Source organism: Rhynchophorus ferrugineus, unplaced genomic scaffold (assembly GCF_030347505.1).
Source record: "Rhynchophorus ferrugineus isolate W39M unplaced genomic scaffold, kcgeb_rfMv2 rfM2, whole genome shotgun sequence".
NCBI classification, from domain to species: domain Eukaryota; kingdom Metazoa; phylum Arthropoda; class Insecta; order Coleoptera; family Curculionidae; genus Rhynchophorus; species Rhynchophorus ferrugineus.
This window is the reverse complement of record NW_027472581.1, coordinates 38713367-38733965: the sequence shown is the minus strand read 5'-3', so window position 1 is coordinate 38733965 and position 20599 is coordinate 38713367. Positions and strand designations below refer to the sequence as shown.

At 30.6% G+C, this 20599-nt stretch overlaps 2 protein-coding genes and 1 long non-coding RNA gene across 4 annotated transcripts in view; all 3 read left to right on the top strand.

Annotated features, from left to right (window-relative positions):
- The first annotated feature begins 1046 nt into the window (after positions 1 to 1046).
- LOC143192059 (uncharacterized) lies at positions 1047 to 3890 on the top strand. Its single transcript, XR_013004698.1, has 2 exons — positions 1047 to 3459; positions 3586 to 3890. It is a non-coding gene; the product is annotated as an uncharacterized LOC143192059 (long non-coding RNA).
- A 569-nt stretch (positions 3891 to 4459) lies between these two features.
- LOC143192052 (annexin B11) lies at positions 4460 to 19213 on the top strand. Of its 2 annotated transcripts, XM_076397520.1 has the most exons (7): positions 4462 to 4592; positions 5885 to 6304; positions 16800 to 16976; positions 17038 to 17242; positions 17298 to 17555; positions 18660 to 18910; positions 18969 to 19213. In XM_076397520.1, exons 1-7 carry the CDS (start codon positions 4569 to 4571, stop codon positions 19023 to 19025), a joined length of 1392 nt encoding a protein of 463 aa, XP_076253635.1. In that variant the 5' UTR covers positions 4462 to 4568; the 3' UTR covers positions 19026 to 19213. The 2 variants fall into 2 exon arrangements, with proteins under 2 accessions (XP_076253636.1, XP_076253635.1); XM_076397521.1 differs by lacking the exon at positions 5885 to 6304 and having other exon boundaries at positions 4460 to 4592.
- LOC143192053 (annexin B11) overlaps positions 4549 to 20599 on the top strand; it is a 43306-nt gene continuing 27255 nt past the window's right edge. The window contains exon 1 of the mRNA XM_076397524.1: positions 4549 to 4592. Within this exon, the coding sequence (XP_076253639.1) occupies positions 4569 to 4592 (24 nt within the window). The 5' untranslated portion in view covers positions 4549 to 4568. The remainder of the gene's footprint in view (positions 4593 to 20599) is intronic.

Sequence of the window (20599 nt, the reverse complement as noted above, 5' to 3'; positions counted from 1 at the left end):
TTTCTTAACAAGGCAATCAGATTTAAATATACAATAGCTCTACTATAAAATTATTGAACACTGATTGTTCTAAATAGTTAAAGTATTACAAATATTGTAGGGATATTTTACAATTAAAAGTAGTATTTATTACTACTATTTATCCAGTTATCTTAATTATTACCTTCTTGTAAGACTTCTTTATGTAGAGACATCACACTGATAGCATACGAACAACTTGGTAGATTAATTGAATTTTATTACTACTAACATCTTCATAAGTAGGTTTTGATTTTCTGTAAACAAACAATATAGAAATAGACATGTAGTAGATAGATAATTTTATTTGTACCTGATAAAAACAATGTTGGATATGCATTTACCCTAATATCTGTTCGTGAAGGAAGGGTAATTCTAAATTTTTCACTAAAATGTCCGTGACAGACACTATGACGTTGATATATTTGCAATCTGGTTTATCCAGGTAACTTACTACTATTTACTATGTTGATCATCCATTTTTGGAAAGGAGCGAGATCATTCTTTGGGAAAGGATGTCTAAATTTCCGTAGTAGATTTTTACCCCGGTACACTACATCTTTTACTACACTGACGCATTGTCAGTTTTTATATTATTACTCCATAATAATTCATGTAAAACAGAAAATATGTACAACGTAAAACGAAGATTACTTGATCTAAACAAAAACCAAAACCTTCAAATAACAAATTTAAAAATACGACAGATTTCTATGGACGCCTATAGATAGATATTTTCTATGGACGCCCATAGAAAATGCTGACTTCACATAATTTAATCGACCAATCACGTCCCATGTTAGTGGCGGCACCAGGAATTTAAACTAGCCAATCACAATTTGCCATCGTTGATTAAACTAAACAAAACATTTCCACAAGGTCAATCGAAGTATGAACAGAATGTTAGGTTAGGTTAATATTGAACGAAAGTACAGAAAAGAAATTATATTGAGAAGAGAAAAAAGCGTGGGGAGAGATGTAGAAGTGTTAATATTTTATACCATGAGACCATATGACTGAGGTGCCCGCTACCGAGAAAATTATCGATATTTCAATATTATTAAAAATTATTGTTTTTTCTGGAATTAAGTAACTTACAATATGTATTTAAAATTAAATACCAATTTAAAATGTTTATTTAAAAATAATTAAATGTTTATTAATAACTAAATCGTGTAATCTTAAGTTAAAACTGTCTCACAATTTTGAAAACTGAACTATGAACTGATATGAGTTAACATAGGGGTCACAATTGCTACAATGGAGAATAGATAAATATCACACAAAACATGTGGTTGTTTATTTAATAGACTAGTCTTTGATGATCCATGCCAGTTTATTTTGAGATTCGAGTGAGCGGTTTTTACAAAATAACTTTGAATAAACATCTATTGTGGAATAAATGAATTATTGCCAGATAATTCCAAGCTAGTCATAAGCACGTACTTTTTTGAAATTTTAAAAATCAAAAAGAATACTTACATGCAACATTACTCTAAGTATTCAATTCTCGATAATAGTATATAATATATGTAGACAATATTATCACATTTATGCACATTCGTTCTGTGATAATTGTTTCCTAATGCACTTATTGGGACAAATTGCTATAATGCATATTAATCAAAATATTTTATTACATTCTAGAATTGTTTCTCATATTCCTGGCAACATGGTGATACAATGTTGAAAACACGATAATGGTTTGCCACTAATAATAATACATTCATTTTCCAACTTCTTCATCATTTCGAAACCGTGTTCTAGTTAAACCATGCTCAATCAGTCCGAAAATTAACAATCCAAACGCGCTATATCTGATAAGGACTACCCATTCGAGCTGCAACAATGTCTCCTTTCGATGTGAAGTAGGGTGACTGCATCTGATGCTCACTTTTGCTGGTCTTCTTTGCAACAGTAGCTCTCCAGTTTGTTCAATTGACGTCGCTAGACATATGTGGTGCCATTTTGATTTTTGATCTCACTGATGCCACCGTATGCACAGCAAAGCTTTATGGCCATGACTATTTCATTTCACTATCAATGTTGATGACCCTCCTAGACTATTCCAGGACTTTTTGCTTTTAGGGTTGTCATACCAGATTCATTTTTTATTGCCAATTTTTGAAAATTGTGTCTAACAAGCAATAAAACCATGCTGAATCAGCATTTTTAATCAATTCGCATGGAGGCAAAACGGTTCTTTCTTTTGTGTCGTTCCTACCACATTAATTACTACCCATTCTTTCAGAGACTGAATGGGTTTTCGTACAATTAATCTTACAATTCATGGTTTTCGTACTTTACTAGTTCCTCAAGCTGTTTTTTACCACTCATATACTCGTGCAAATCACCACCTTTAAATAGATAAAACCAAAACTTACAATTTAAATATGACCGAGCAGCGGCCCCATACATTTTTGACGGGCCAAAAGTGTCTGATGGGCTTCGGCAGCAGATTTCTTCAGAAATCAAAAAGTAGGAATGTTGAAAATGCAGTTTTAAGCATTCCATAATTGCCGTTTTGATGCGTATATACTGAATAATTCAATACTACTAAATGGGGCACTGTTATGTTATGTAGAGAAATGTCAATACCATCGAATTTAACAGTTAAGTTAGGATGTTTAACTGTTGTTTTCATTAAATTGTTCGCATTTTCACCAATGGATATCGCTGATTAAAATGTAAATAATATGCAACACCTAATAGTTAGACCCTTGTATTTTTACAAAAAATTGGCAAAACTATATGGTAATTTTGTCTTAAATAAAACAAATTCAAATCGGAAATGAACTCAAAATATTTAATAAGAAAATCTAATGAAAGACCGAAAGTGTTTAAAGTGGAATTGAGTGTTCATACCGAACTGTATCATTATAAACATAAGATAAAATGAATACGTTTGAGTCAAACGTCGAATATAAACTATCGTAATAAAAGTAAAAATATGATCAAATGATTTTCTACGTAAAATTCTACTTGGAAATATTTGAATTGAGTACTTTATCTCATCCGTCCTATTCACCAGATATTGCTTCTTGCTATCAACTACCCGTTATAGAATTCTTATACTGCCAAATACAAGGAATAGTTCCAGATGGATATACAATTCCTTCAGAAACAAATAATAGAACACCTAAAAAACAATTCAAAACATATTTTGTACACCCTATACTGTCGATGGGCTGTTTGTAATGTTATCTGTCCTTTTTAGGTTACAATATAGAAACTGTCATTAAAAATGAATTTGCTATAACTAGAAGCATTAAAAATCAATCGGCATTTTTCGCCAGATTGTTCAGGAAAAGTACCAAAGGTCTGGGTACCAATGATGCGAGCTTAATTCGATTAGTGGTTACTAGATCCGAAAGAGATATGGTAGAAATTAAACAGGAATTTGAAGAAAAGTACGGTGAAACTTTAGCTGACGCAATTAAGGTAATTTTTAAAAAATATCATTTTTAAACTAAAATTATAGTTTGAAGTTAAATGGCTGCAATTAGTCTTTATATTAATATTATTTAGTATTTTTTGTATAATACAAATATTTTTATTAATTTACAGGCCGATACTTCGGGATATTACGAAAAATGTCTGTTGGCATTAATAGGAGAAGAATAAATCAAAATAAGGCCAAAAACATAAATGTAGCACTAATAACATTAAATTAGTTTTTAAGATATTCAATTGACCAATTTTTAATATTTTTGTAGTTTTTTTGATACAAATTTTATATAACGAACGACTTCTTCCTTTATTTCACTTCATTCTTCCTTTATTTACTCCTTACTTCATCGATTTACCAACTTTACCTAATGTGTTAATTATTTTATGACAATGTTAATAAATTTCCTCTGCTCAATGAATAATTTTATTTCATTATTTTAAAAGGGTTACAATTAATGCAAGATCAGGTGGAAACTTAAGTTTTAATACTGTCAAGACCAAGAATAATGACAAATAAAATATTTCTTAAAAATAACGTCACCGTAATGACTCACCACTGGGAAAATAAAGGTAAACATTGTGACGTCTAACCTTGAAAAATAAAATTTCTTTGAAATTCCCATTGAATTATGAATATCTAAAGTGAATCACATAAACAATATTAATTTTCTTATATAAAATTTATAGAATACTTATAGTAATATATTAAGTATTAACCAGAACTTAAATACTTGTTATATTAAAAAAATCAACATTTAATACAAGTATTTAGTACTATTGTCATTTACCGAAAAATAAATATATCTAAAGATCTGTCAGGTTATTAAAACGGTTATATAAATTAAATAACATAATAAGTAAAAAATATCATAATTTATTAATTCAAAGAAAATAATTTTATTAAAGTGGCAACCTATATTTTAGGTTGTTTAATATAAAAAAGAAAATCTGACAACAGCGTAACCAGTTTTCGTTCTTATTCTCACTATTTTGTCATACAGTGTCGTGACGTGCTGGGCGGTGGGTGCGCTAAAAATAACGCTAGCAAGAAAACATTACTTTCTCTTCATTTATTTGTATTATTTGAAGCTTTATACAAAATGAGTTACGGCAATTATCAATCTGTAAGTATTAATTTGTTTGTTTTGCTAAATTTTACAATTATTAAAAAACTCATAAATTCAGAAATAAAATTGAGGTTTATGGTTAGTAGCTACTACGAAATACCTCTAGACATTTATATATCACGTAAATATAAAATAATCACAGAGTAAATTAATAGTTTCTGTATGCAAATAAAATGCCTTATCCGAGAATTTTATTGTTATATTTTTCAGTAGCTTATATACACAGCTAGTATCATATAACATAAAATATGTAGCGTGTTTAATTTACTTGTAGATTCTCTGCAAAATTTATTGTATAACATTTTGTATTTATTTTAGTTTATTTGTTATATTAATTACTAAAATATGTTAGGTGTGGAATTTAATTATGAAGAATTATTAATAGGTTGCGGTTATAACATTTTGTCGAATATAATTGAGATACGGGTAAATTACCTGTTATAACTAGTGTTGGGTATAATTGATTAATTTCTATAATTGATAGAATCCTTTCAAATAATCCAGCGACTGAGTTTATATCTTTTATATGAAAATTAAGTGTTGCATAACATATATCAATAAGATATAAAAAACCAAGTTTTCACTTTTTATCAAATACATAAATTAATTGTATGTTGTTCAGTACCGTAAATAAATTGTAATTTCTTTATAACGTAGAACAGAATAGTAGCCCTAGCAAATAATTAGGGCTACATTATATATTTATAATCAATTCAAAACAAAATTCGTCATCACAAAGAATAACTTTTACTTTGTTCTCATGAATAATTATTGATTCAAAATGTTTTACTGTTGTTCCAAATATCTTTTTAAATAATTGTTTAATGAAAAAAATCTATTATTTCCTAAAATGTTCTATTTTAATACTACACCATTTACCATTCTGAAAAAATTGTGCTATACTTCACGCTACGTCATTAATAATGCAAATGCCCCAATTAAATGACTTAAGATCCTATAACCTGCAAAATATTGCAACAAATAAAGAAAAAGGAAGTATTTTAGATCGAAATGTAACATGTAAGCAAAACATGTCATTAATTTAATTAATTAACTACTTAAAGGCTACACTTTTGGTGACATCTGATTAAAATTTGTTTAACAATTAATCATATTAAAATATAGTATTTTTTAATCTTATTATAATAAAACAGTAGTAATTCTTGACCTAAATAAATTCTTTAAAATTAAGTATTGTGCCTAATATATATTTCTAAACTTTATTCTTAAAAAATTATCATTTACACGATACCAATAACACTTCTAATTATATTTACTTCATATCCCAGGGTCAGACACCAGGAGTTCCTTACCCTCAACAAAGCTATCCTCCACCACCTGGGGGAGCGCCATACCCCAAGCAAGGTTATCCCCCGGTAAATCCAAATACGTTTGGATTTAACAGCCATGCTCCAATGTCAATGCCTCAGCCAATGTCGATACCCGTCTATGCACCTAGTGCACCTCCCCCATCTGTCAGTCATAATGTACCATATCCAACACCTTCTGGACCGTATCCCAATCCACCTAGTGCTTATGGAGCTCCAACACAATATCCTCCTGCACCTTCATATCCATCATACCCACCTAATCCAACCTATCCTACTGCTTCTGGTGCTCCCCCTACTGGTTACCCAGCAAAAGGACCATATGGTGGATTTAGTTATACTACTCAAAGCGTCCCACCAAATCATACTGGACGACCTAAGGTATATTCTAATTAACATGTCTTCCTTTCTATATATAAAATCTATACTGTTTTCCGCCTCGGTTGTTGAAATTCTATTGTTGAAATAAACTATTAATTTCATGTTCGACTTTCTTGGTTTTTTAGAAATATTTTTTGAGCTTAAAGTTAGACTTAAAATAAAAAGATTTTTCCGTCATTTGTGGCTTTGAAAAGATTAGACTATATAAATATATATAGAAAAGATTTCACTGACAAGTCTACGTGAATTCGATACCAATTGATAAAAAGTTAATGAAATTTCATACAAATGCTATTTCAACATTGAAAAATGATTCTAAAGCCTGGGAATAAATTTGTGGTGCCGTCAAACTGTCTTGTTCATAATACTGAAAAGTGAATTGTACTTATATTTACCGAACATAACTAAATTCAGTGTGTAAAATGACTTTTTGTGAAAAATTGTGATCGGCGATGATAAGCATATTTTATATGAGAATTCCAAAACCTTAAATTCCAGAAAAAGTTGTATTTCAATACCAAATATCATTAAGGGGTGCTTTATTATGATATTATTGCAAACTCATCAGATGGTGATTCCGGAACGCTACAGCCAGGGTCGGCCAGTTGTAGCAACCGATAAATAAGTCAATCTTTGTTGCTAGGCAAGATATTCTTGTCTGTTAAATGTTTATTAATCTTGTTTGTTAAATGTCAATTATTTCTTCGTTTTTTGTTTATTTATACTAGTAATCGCCTTGCATTCGAAATTCGACCACAATTATAAAGTTAATCATGTATACTCTATATAGAGTAAACAGAATAATTTAAAAATGATATGCTAGTATTACTAAAACTTGTTTTTGTAACATTTTCAATATAAAACTAATATATAACTAATATTAATTATAGTAACAAATCTCAAATTATAGCAGACTATATTACGAATAAAATTCACTAAACTTTTTTAAATGAAATTTAATTAAATATCATTTCCATAAGTTTTAATAATCAACAAAGTATCAATAAGTTTAAATTACTATATCACTGAAAGTTTTAACAAAAGTTATATCATGAGTTTATATTAGAATAAGATTATTGTGAGATTATTTTCAGAACTTTCAGAGCATCAAATATAAGCATACATGATTTTTATTTACTTTTATGTTATAATCATAAACATGAAATAGTAAATTAAGTAATACATATTTGTATATTAATTAAAACAATAACAAACACGATTAAGCACTTTTTGATATTTATTTTTTACAATATAGAAATTATATTAAAGGAGTGTATTTATAATAAGTAAATGACTTAAAATGAATAAATAAAAACTATTGATTTGACTCATAGTAGATTCTATGTATACTGTTTATGTATACCAGTTCTTATACAAGCACAATTTTTTAGCTGTTCTGAGCTGACCATGTATCAAATTAATTGAAATTTTTAAAATTGAAAATTAATTAATTGAAGCTTATATTATGAATATGAAAACGCTGCTTGCGAAAATCTTAATACCTTGTAAACAGAGCACAAACGATTCTTCCGGATTTTTGTCTATCTATGTTAGGATAAAATGGACATCTTAATTTATTGTCTGCACAAATAATATAAAATGTAACTTTATATGATCATACTTTTCTTAATCGTTCAATCATAACTACCATAACTATTCAATAGTTTCAACAATACCTGAATAACCACAAGTAATGTTGCGTACAGACCGGGCCAACGAAAGTCAACGAATGGGTTCATTGGGATATTTTTAATTTTGTTTGGACGGTTTGGCGACGGCCAACGAAGGTTTGTTGGCATTAGCTTGCAATCCGTAGGATGTCGGTAACATCAAATGAAATGAGTGGAATCGACAAATGCTGTGTAGACGGTAGATATATATATACTATAATAGCCGCCGCGGTTGAAACATATGGATTCACGCCCAAGGATTGTTTACTCCTAACAACAAATTCAATATGCTTCATCGAAGGCCAACGAATGCTTGGTATCCAACGCCGAATCTCATTCGTTGTCCTTCGTTGGCCCGGTCTCTACGCAGCATTATACAAAATCTTAAATTACACCGCATAAAATTAAATAAAATTATTTAATAAGTCTTACTTTCCATGTCAATAGAGTTTCAATAGCAACACGTAAGGACTTGTTCAATTTAAAATTTCCCTATCGGTATTTTGCGGTAGTGTTGCCAAATGTACGCCAAAATGTAAAATTATACGTCCGTAGTCGATTTACGCATAACAGAAGCAACTAATAATCTACCGCATTAGAATTGCAGCCGGCAGCCTGGTTGGTCAGGTCCAATGAAAGTAGATCCTAAAATATTTGTTTACATAATTTAAGTTGCCGATTTGACGGTTATTTTTCGTTGCTTGATTTGGGGGACTGATTTGTAGGACATTGGCCTAAAAATTCTTCGTCCGTATAATTCTTAATCGTGTCAAATTTCAAGCCTTCCGTTTTCATAAAAAAGGGAGTCAAGATTTTCCTTAAGCAGATTAATCTATATAGTCTGTTCAAAGTTATTTTGTACATACGTTATCTAAATTTATGACATCAAAACGTCGCAATGTTGCCGCATCAACTCTAAGTTTTAGTTCAGTTTTGCCTTGACATACAAAAAAATTCTAATCTAAATAAAGTAATTTAACAAAAATGTTATTAAACAACATAATTTATTTTAACATTATCTAAAAACTGCAATTAATTATACAGCCGCAATAGTTTATAGGTTAGAGTTGTAACTTCTTATTACTATTGCTTTCAAGAAATTGGTTCAATAAGGTTAAAATTAGTAAGTCGTCCTGAATGAGAAAGGTCTTTGGGTATTCACTATTTTACTTGAAATAAAAGTAAACTGTATCTAAGCTACGTATTATAGTTATTCTTACAGTTAAATATAAATGCAATGAAATACCCGAACTATCTTCGGTCATACTGATCGATCTAACTTGATTAATAACTTGGCCTGAATAGTAAAATAAAATTAATTATGACGTGAATAGATTGGAACATCTTGGTTCTCCCTAAATAAGATACTTACTCTCAAAGCATACTGTACTCTGCCAAATCACCTTCCTCTCTAACCAATCGTCAATCATAAGGGTGTTCCATCTTTCCACCGACAATCTGCCAGAGAGACCCAAAATACCGTTATAAAGTTATAAAAATGCAGATATTATAAAACCGGTATTTTATGTAATAAATATTAGAATGTTATAAACATAATAAACAATTTTACTAATTTTTCTCTGTCACATCCTGAACAAAGACTATAGTCTGTTAGTATAAAAATTTTACGAGCTCTTAAAAAACCCCAGAAATAAGTTCCCATATCATTTGTGTATGTATTAATAATTCCCAGTCCCCACAAAATGGCTAGGATATAACGACAGAAAAAAAACTTATTGGGTAGGAAATTAACGTCAATATCGAATTCAATAATCTCGTAAATATTAGGGTCAATATCAATAACACTCTTAACTAGGCAATCATATGCCATAAAAATTTAATTTAGGTGTCTTACCCTCTAAATAAATATTAATGAATCGAGTGGTAGAAGAAGGTAGTAAATCCAGTCTTCCGAAACACCAAATCTAGGGTAAGACTAACACTTTTCTTGCTATAGAACTATAATACTTGGACCAATTCCTGCAGCGTTAGAGTATATTCAGGGCAACAATTGTTACTATTTCAAAGTTCTACCTATTTTAATCTCTGTACGAACCAGATTAGCTAATCTATTCACCGATCTCGGTGAATCAGAATTTCAGGTGAGGTGAAATAAGCGCCGAAGAATTAAAAACAAGAATTGTTTCCTAAACGATAAAAGCAAAGTAGTTAGCATCCATGAACGCTATCCAAATATAAAAAAAGTTTTTATACAATATAACTTAAGTTTGTATTCATCAGGATTTGTAGAAAGATTGTTTTCTTTTTATTCAGTTCCGAATACTATACTATATTTTGTTTGATACTATATTTAAAATTTAATGTGCATGAAAGAAAAATCTTTTACTGTTTAAAAAGCTGTGTTGAATCAGTTTCATTTTATTTAGATAATAGCAAAGCACGTAACTAATTTGCTCAGCTTTGGCTACAGTTAACAACTGAACTAATTGACTGAAAAACTTAATTATTTGAAGGTTATTTACTATATAAGAAAGCAGGCAAGCCATATTACTATATAACGCCCAACCTCACGTTTGACCCGAATACTTCCATGAACTTAAAACGATACGCGTAGATTAGTTGAAACTTGCACTTTTCTTTCGTGACGGTCGCTGAAAGATTACATTCAGCTATAGAAAACAAGCGACAATATTTTTAAATATATTTTCATTGTTGTCTATTTTTTATATGAAATATATTTGCTGAATAATTAAGGAGTTTCAAACACTAAAAAAGCATATTTTTACTATTTTTTAATATATAACAGATTATTATATTGCTACTAATCCTTGCCGACTAATCTATAACTTAGTTTCACAATAACTTAAATATAGGTCAATTGAATAGGTGATAGATATAACAGGTCAATTGAAAAGTCCCCGGCCTGACACATAGATGGCGTTACTAGAATTAAATCCATATGTTTTTTAGTTAGCCCCAGCCCTCCAAAGATGCGTGTATACATTTGACAGCTGTCGGATCATTAGTTTGTGGATTATATCATTTTGAGTGAAGCAACTTTTGTTGTTATGAAAAAATTGGATAAAAAGAAATTTCGCGTGTTGATAAAATATTGCGTTTTGAAGAGAAAAAATACAGTGGAAGCAAAAACTTGGCTTGATGCCGAGTTTCCGGACACTGCCCCAGGAAAATCAAGCATTGGTATGTTAAGTTTAGACGTGGTGAAATGAGCACCGAAGACGGTGAATGCAGTGGACGCCCAAAAGAGGTTGTTACCGACGAAAACATTAAAAAAATCCACGAAATGATTTTGAATGACCTTAAATTGAAATTGAATGAAGTAGCAGACACTCTAAAGATATCAATTGAACGTGTACATCATATCATTCACGAATATTTGGGTATGAGAAAGCTCTGTGCAAGGTGGGTGCCGCGCCAGCTTCCTTACCAAAAACAACGACGAGTTGATGATTCGGAGCAGTGTTTGAAGATGATCAAGCGTAATAAACCCGAGTTTTTGCGTCTATATGTGACAATGAAACATGGCTCCATCATTTCACGCCCAAGTCCAATCGACAGTCATCTGAGTGGACTGCACACGATGAACCCGCTCGAAAGCGTGGGAAAACGCAACAGTTAGCTGGCAAGGTTATGGCATCTGTATTTTGGGATGCGCATGGACTAATTTTCATTGACTACCTTGGAAAAGGAAGAACCATCAACAACGACTATTACATAGCGTTATTGGACCGTTTGAAGGACGAAATCGCCGAAAAAACGGTCGCATTTGAAGAAAAAGGAAGTGCTGCTTCACCAAGACAATTCACCATGTCAAATGTCAGTGAAAACGATGGCAAAAATCCATGAATTGGGTTTCGAATTGCTTCCTCATCCACCGCATTCTTCAGACCTGGTCCCCAGCGACAATTTCATGTTTTCAGATCTCAAAATAATGCTCGCTGGGAAGAAATTTTCATCGAATGAAGAGGTGATCGCCGAAACAGGCCTATTTTGAAGCAAATGACAAATCGTACTACAAAAATGGTATAGAAAAGTTGAAGGGTCGTTATAATTAGTGTATCACCCTTGAAGGGAATTATGTTGAATAAAAAAAAACTAATTTTGCCAAAAAAAAGTGTTTTACTATGGTAGGCCGGGGACTTTGCAATTGACGTGTTATATCTAGGAGAACCCATCGGCCCTATTTTAGTCTCTGATATAATTATTGTTTATGTATTAACACTGCTGTTTTTCTATTAAATGCACCTCACAATACTACACAACACAAAAAAGTTATCTCAGCGTGGTTAAGATAAGTGGTTCATAGGAAATTAAAAAAAGCATATATTTTCGATGTATGAAGCATATATGTTCGTACGTGAATGAAGGGAAAAACATTGAAATTAGCCATAATTATAACAATTCACCTCCACCAATATTATAAATAGAATTTTGGGAAAATTATTGGAATTTGGGGAATTTAATCATCATTTAATCAATCGATTCCAGCACCATAGTAGAGAAGCTGCTGCAGCTGCAATATCCAGAGCATCCTTTTATCCTTGCTTTTGACGAATTCTTGGTTCTCGGATGCCAGCATCGGTTTTTTTCGACTATAAGTATGAGGTTTTCATGCCCTTTTTTGGGCATACTCGTGGCTGTTTCGGCCAAGTTTCAAATCCGTACCGTATATAAAAATCAACGAAGCTGAGATTGAGGGTGCCAACTGTGACAAATTCAGCAATCTCGATTTATTTTTGAACCACCAGGAAATATTATTGAAGTAGTTTTCCATATTAACTGGTTCAAAATTTTATTAGTATTCTGCGTAAAACCATCAACACTTCACAATAGTAGATAGTGTAAAAAAAGTCTATAATTGAAAATTGAAGAGTTCAGTCCTCTGGCACGTGTTTTTTTCCTTGGCTTTTAAGTTGTTTTGCCTATGAGCGGGTGAAACATTCATCATTTATCGCTGCAATTTTCGGATGATTATTTCTTTTTTGGTATATCTTTTCTCTAAATACTCATTACTAGATCAGATCTAGTTACTTCACTGTACAGCTGCAGCAGCTTTCGATTCTCTTTTGAGGAAGACAGTGTGTGTTGAAGGGAGGAAATATTACAGTCAAGACTAACATACGTCTTTTCCGAACGCTTATTTTGTCATTCCTTCTGTATAACTCTTAGATTTGTTACACTCTGAGATCTGTGAGCAAATTTTACGTTTCTCTTCGAGGTAGTAATAAAAATGAATTGAATATAGAAATGAAGTTATTCGTTTAAGATGCGAAAATCAGTACACAGTTGGGGAACAAATTGAGAGACGTCAATGATTTAAACATGTCTGTCGAATGAAAGGTGGATGAATTCCTTACAGTCTTTGGCGGTGAAATCGAAGACGAAGCGAATAACCGACGAAGAAGCGAATATCTCCACAAGACATTGATCAAGATCATAGAATGCAATCTGAAAAATAGGAGACTAACATTGTCCAAGGCCAAAACAGTTTCGGCCCATCACAAACTGTGGAGAGATTTATTGAAGAAGCCCTGTGATATCAACACCAGCGTATTAGTTGAGAAGGAGACAAATTCTCCAGGAGCTGGTTATGGATCGATGAAGATGATCACCAATTGATGTCTCTGGACAACCAGATTAACATATTCTTTTAATTAGTTTATTCATCAACTATTAAGATGTTGATTTCGCTCAATTTTTGTAATTGTGCAAAAATGTTACAATTAATTGTCTTCGAATTTGGTCCTAATTGGCATCAAAATGATCACGTTTCAATCCTTGAAAACAAAATCGGCAATGAAATTTTGAGCTTTCCATGAATAGTCTCTGTATAGTAATGATTATTTTATATAGAGAAATATCGAAATCATCGAATTTGACAGTTAGGTTAGGTTGATTATATTGATAATACGTGCAGTCTCTAATAAATGAAAATTGGTTGTTGTACAAAATTTGACCGTACAAAATAATTTTGAAAAATTTCCAGTTATTGAAATTGCTGTGACATTATATGTTATATTGACCAGAACCTCCATTTTTATGAGGACATTCCAAAGATGAGCAGATGAGCTACTTGGTTGGTATATATATATATATATATATATATATATATATATATATATATATAACGCCAACCAAGCTGGTTTTAGGTTAGAGTTGTTTTATTATATATACATTGAGCTTTTTTCCACACTAGTAACGGTAGAGTTTTAGACGCGTTTTTGTATGTAGTGGTATCCCCCGAAGGTCTAATCCACTTAATTAACAATTGTATATCTGAGTAATGTATTTTACTTTCATTAGAGAGCATATTTATGTTTTACGCTTAGTTCACAAGAAACAATTCTTTCGATGCAATGTATCCTTGTAAAGTCATTATGATATTACTCTATTTCTCTTTAGTTTGTCCTGTTACTATCTGTGTACATCTTTCTTGATAATACTACCTTCCATCACTGCATTCTCCTTAATGCATGTGCCATATCTGCAAAATAGTGTTATTTCTCTACTCATACATGTTAACCAAATGTTCATGTATATTCTGGACAATAACACACATGCTCATAAAGCTTTCACACTCTATAATACAATTCCCTACAATTAAAGTATATTAATTGTATACTGACCTTTAGTGGTTTCCTCTTTCATCACCCTGTCTTGGTAACCGTCAGCATTGAATCATAAACCAACATTCATAAAGTTTTATTCAATCACAGTCGCTTTCAGAAATACTAGTCAAGTTAATAACCAAGCTGTTTATTTCCAATCTATTAAAAACTTGCTCAAGATTCTACAATTTGTCAATTTCTTCTTCAATGTGTCTGAGATCGAGCTCATACAAACCGAAAGTATTATTTTCGACAATGCTTCTTTCTATAAATCCAGACAGTTCTGGTTTGAATATCCTCCTCGATCGAATATCTATTGTAATAATTCTTTGCAATACCCCATATCAACTCAATTTCATTAAAAATGCAATGATAGGGAGGGATATAATACTCTGTGGCTATAACTTTCAGTAATCTGATCTACTATGTATCTTTTCTCAGGCTTAATTCTAAAAAAGTAAATCACATAAAATGTAATTAAATATTTCATTTATATTTACCGAGTACTAATTTGAAATAGTTCATTCTTTAACATGATTTCCTCGAAACTTATTTTATGTACTTTATGCCATTCTTTAATTGCAGCCTTTGTTGATGAACTTGTTAGGATTTTCTCCACCAGTGAACTGATGGTTCCTGCATGTTCTTTAAAAGCTGATTAATGCAAATTAATGCAAAGACAAGTTATGGTTCATTTCTTCATGGTAGGCACCCTTGGACTTAGAGAAACACTAATTCTGCATCAGGAATAAAACCATTCCTGTTTCCAGCATGAAGAACTATATGTCTGCAATGAATAAATGTTATGACTAATAAAACCTAATCGAAGCCGGCTTGGTGGCGCAGTGGTAAAGGCGATGGGACGGTCCTCCTACTGTTGCGATAGCCGCGGGTTCGAATCCTGCTGGGGCATGGTTGTACATTTATGTTTGTGATTGTTTAATATTTCTGATGCTAGAATGCACTCTAGGCAAGAGTGTTCCATTAAACCCCTTCGCGGATTATCTTTACACCACTTAAATCCTATATTATCCAACAATGTAGAACGGATGTTCTACATCTCTCAAATAGCTGTATATCTTTTGGATCTTTGTGGATAATTTCCAGACTAACAATTTTCTCTGAAATAATTGTATTAAATTATGTTTCGATTGAAAAAACTACTTACTGTTTTATACATTTCGTATATTTAATCTCTGAAACACCATGATTGATCTTGATTCGTCACCTGCGTCGCATAAACACGGTTTCTTTTTGTCGAATTTAAGGTTATATTGTTTTTATTTTTTGAGATATTTTAGTGACCGTGTCCGCACTAATATACAGTGCAGCTACAAGGCGCATAAAAAATATTTTCAATAAAAACCTAATTATAATATTTTGAAGAAGCTTGAGAAGTTTGGCAAACGGACAACTTTTGCAGGCTCATTCCGTTACATGTTCGAACTTCTCTAACAGCATTCTATCTCTTTTTAAATAGAATAAAATGACAAGGATAATATTGTCTGACTGTAAAACGAATTTACAACTTTAGACAGACATATATTGACAGTAGTGTCACTATATGTCTATATATATACTGATATATATATATATATATATATATATATATATACTGATAATTTTAATTGATCACACATGCAACAGCGTGAAACCATAGAAATATCTATGGACAAAAGAATTTAAAATAACTGAAAATACCTATTGTCCAACCATGATGACACATTTTCCTGTACAATTAACATTTAGAATGTCACTATGTTTTTAATTGTTTTGTTTATCTCTGTATACATTTAATTTGACTAGATTTACATCAAACGCAGCGTATATATGATAATGAGAAATATTTGAAAATTAAACATTTAATATTATTTCGGACTTATTTAGTTCTCTCCTATCATCAAATCGATTCAACTAAATTAATTAATTGATTAATTTTTTACACTTATAACTACTATATAGGTCGACTTAATTAAGTCATAGGTTTTCCCATAATCACTCAACGTATTCTTACTGATAATATTGTTTGGTATCTAGTAAAGTAAATTCTTGTTAAACATATGACAGTGCTAATTATATATTTCCCATACAAAACTGTTCTTTATTTAACTTTAGTTATTTAGACTATTATATTATTAGTGATATTCATAAACGTTTAAAATTAAATAAATATAACGCATACAACTGATTTTTATTTTTGAAACAAAACAATGTTATTATTATTATATTTTTTAGAGAACACCTACTGTTGTTCCGGCCAACCCATTTGACCCCAGATCAGATGCAGAAATTTTACGAAAAGCTATGAAAGGATTTGGCACGGATGAGAAAGCAATTATTAATGTTCTTGCATACAGATCTAATGAGCAACGATTAAGAATTGCATATGAATTCAAGACTTTGTATGGAAAAGTATGTTTTATACAGGGTAGTATGTTTGTATAATATATAAATCATAACTAATTTATTCCAGAATCTAATAAAAGATTTAAAATCTGAGACAAGCGGTAATTTTGAAAATGTTCTCGTAGCATTGATGACTCCTTTACCAGAATATTATGCTAAAGAACTACATAATGCTATAGCAGGATTGGGTACTGACGAAAATGTTTTGATTGAAGTGTTATGCACAAAATCCAACGACGAGATAATGGTTATTCGACAAGCATACCAAGCATGTAAGAATTTTAAAATAATTTAACTCAGTCAATCATTAATATTTCTTTATTTTAGTATATTCTAAAGACTTAGAGGAAGATTTGATAGGGGATACCAGCGGGACATTTAAGAGACTTATGGTGTCATTATGTAATGCTTGTCGCGATGAAAGTATGATGGTGAATCCTGAAACTGCCAGAGCCGATGCGCAAGCTTTACTAAGAGCCGGTGAACTACGTCTAGGGACAGATGAGAGCACTTTCAATATGGTTTTGTGTCAAAGAAATTGGGCACAATTACAATTAATATTCCAAGAGTACCACAATTTAACAGGTAATTGGCTAGTTGATATAATGTTTTTCAAAAAAAAGTGATCATGATAATAATGAAAAAAGATGTAAAATCAATATTTATATCTAAAATAATTAAAATGATTATTCTTCACTGGATTTATTTTATTTTTATGTTATATATCAATGTATTTGTTTTAAGATCATACAATAAGTCATATAATTAAGACCATGCAATTATATTTTATACAAGTGAGTACATCATTCATTATACTAACAATAAGTTTCAATAATTTCAACATACCCCAGTAAAACTATTTTCGAATTATTTTATGTAAACATTATGAATTAATTTATCCGATTGTTCAGTTATGTTTGTATTTTAATTGTTTATTAAACAATTTGAGAAAAATATAATATTACCATTCAATAAGATATTTCAAATAATGTAATAATGGAAGAAATCTATCATTTTACTTTTTGTTTTCTTAGTTTAATACAGATTCTATATTTGTACTTATTTTTAATTCTTTATTCGTTTTGCTTTTTATAGTACTGTTATAATTTTGTTTATTAGAGTTTTACAATGTGTTGGGAAAAAATAATTTCGATTTCGTTCTTGTTTTTCAAAGCCAATATGCATTCCATATTATCTATTCATGTAAATACATTATCAGAGTTAGAGTTTTCTGAGCAAAAAAAAAATTACCAAGTTATATTCACAAGCTCCTTTTTGCACAGACTAGAACAAATAGTAATCAGATTGGCAAGGTCTAGAGATACTGTGGGTGCGAAATCTAGCGTTATCATAATGTGCGAATACAGGCTTTGAAACCGTTTATGAAATTTATGAGGCATGATCATTTTCGCATATTCTTGTCGTCATGTCGCTTAATTTTAATCCAAAATAGCTCGATATTTATGAATGAATAACGCTAGTTTTATACATTTAATGATTTATGGTATGGTTAAGTTAAGTCATTAAATAAGTGTTACCATATATATACGGCTTTAAAAGCATACACTAAGAAACACTGAATATTATTTTTCTCCAAAATAACATACTAGCTTACATTATGAGTTCGTGTTTTTAATGATTTTTTTAGTATTTGTAAATATAATCAAATGTTCAACTTTTCTGTTTTAGGCCATGATATAGAACAAGCTATAAAGAATGAATTCTCAGGAAGTGCCGAGGATGGCTTGCTGGCTATTATCCGTTCAATTAAAAACCAAGCGGCCTTTTTTGCTAAATGTTTAAACAAAAGCATGAAAGGTCTTGGTACAAATGACAATGATTTAATTCGTTTAGTCGTGACCAGATCTGAAATTGACATGGTTGAAATAAAAAGAGAATACCAAGCAAAATATGGAGAATCGTTAGCTGATGCTATTAAGGTATGGGTTTTAGTGTGAATGGTTTTTGTGTATTTTAGACTAACTTACGTAATTTTAGGGTGACTGTTCTGGTCATTATAAAAAGTGCCTTTTGCATCTTATTGGTGAACCTTAATCTACATGTACTGGAATTACAGGAATCTCAAGCTTCAAATATATGTTATTTTTGTAAACTTTTATACATATATATTTCCAAATTGACCAAATATTTAATTGCCAAGTATAATGTTTTTAATGTATTTTTCATGTATGCAAAATATTTTATATTTGCCAATATATAATCTATGTTCATAAAATATAAAATGTTTTTATTTATATCCTAAAATTTGTGCAGCTTTTAAAAATATAAAGATAAAAGATCAGATACATATATTAGGTACACATATTAGATAGATATTAGATATACACATATTAGATATTATGATTTGGTAATTAGGAGTACATATGTCGATAACAAAATCTATAAAGATTTGAATGATTGACTTGATAATTTACACTGTGTAAATATAAATGGGTTATGATTTACGATAACAATTTAAATACTATATTGTATATGTATAAAATGAGTATATAAAAGAGTCATTATTTTATCATTGTTCAGTTGTAAACATACCTCTAACTTACCGAAAACAATTGTAAAAAGTTTTGGATACATCATTAGTACGTAACAGCTGATAGGGATTTACCTACCTACAGTCCTGCTTGTACTTGAGAATATTCATTTTCTTGTTTAATGTATGTTTTTGTTTATATATTAAGAATTTCTGCCAAACTTAGCTGAAATCTTGTGAAAGCACCTGAAACAAAAACTCAAGAGAATATTTATTTTTTTCTCTAAGTAATTTTCAGTGAATGTTATTCTTTAAACCTGGTGGATTGTCCAGTGTTTATGTTTTAATACATAAACACTCATAAGTCAGGTTAGTAAGTTTACTTCTCTGGTCCTTGGAGTAGTATTTTCTGAAATAGCTTCGAAGCAATTCTTGGTAGGGAATATTTTGGTTGTTTGCCATAACGATATCATGATAACTTTCACGTTCAACAACTTTCCGTGTTCTAGTACATATTTTCGTTTGAATACTGCGTATATAGTAAGATTTATCGCTTTTCTACGCAGTTATTTTATCATTTCTTCAGCGATTGATTTGAATCCTGGTATTTTCTTTGAATTTAGAATTTAATTCATTCTTTGAATTATTTTTTTATACTTATCTTTCTTTGAGAATAAATACTTTAGTCAGCTAATAAGCTCGATGTTGAGATAAGAGCACTATGTTTTGCTTACTATCTTTGTCTAATTTTGCTTCTTACAGAGAGGATAGACCTTTTCTGTTGGTTTATGATTTTACTTCAATATTTTGACCACTTACAATCTTAATTTTTTGAGATTAATTTTATAATTAGGAGATACTTTTTTCTCAAAATACCCAGTAAGCTTTTAGCTTTTATAAACAGTTACTACCTAGGTTACCTCTTGAATTACTTCTCTTAGTTCTTTATTTTAGTTAGTCTAAATCGTTGGTCTATATACTTAAATTTGAAGCCTCCCCGACCAACGACCAAAAATGTTTGTTCGAAGTGGTTGACTATAATTAGTTCTTTTTTGAGATTTTGCTGGACAGTAAGCTGCTCTAATCATTTATTTTGTTTCGACGGCTTTATTCCAACTACTCTGAATTCTGAATCTTT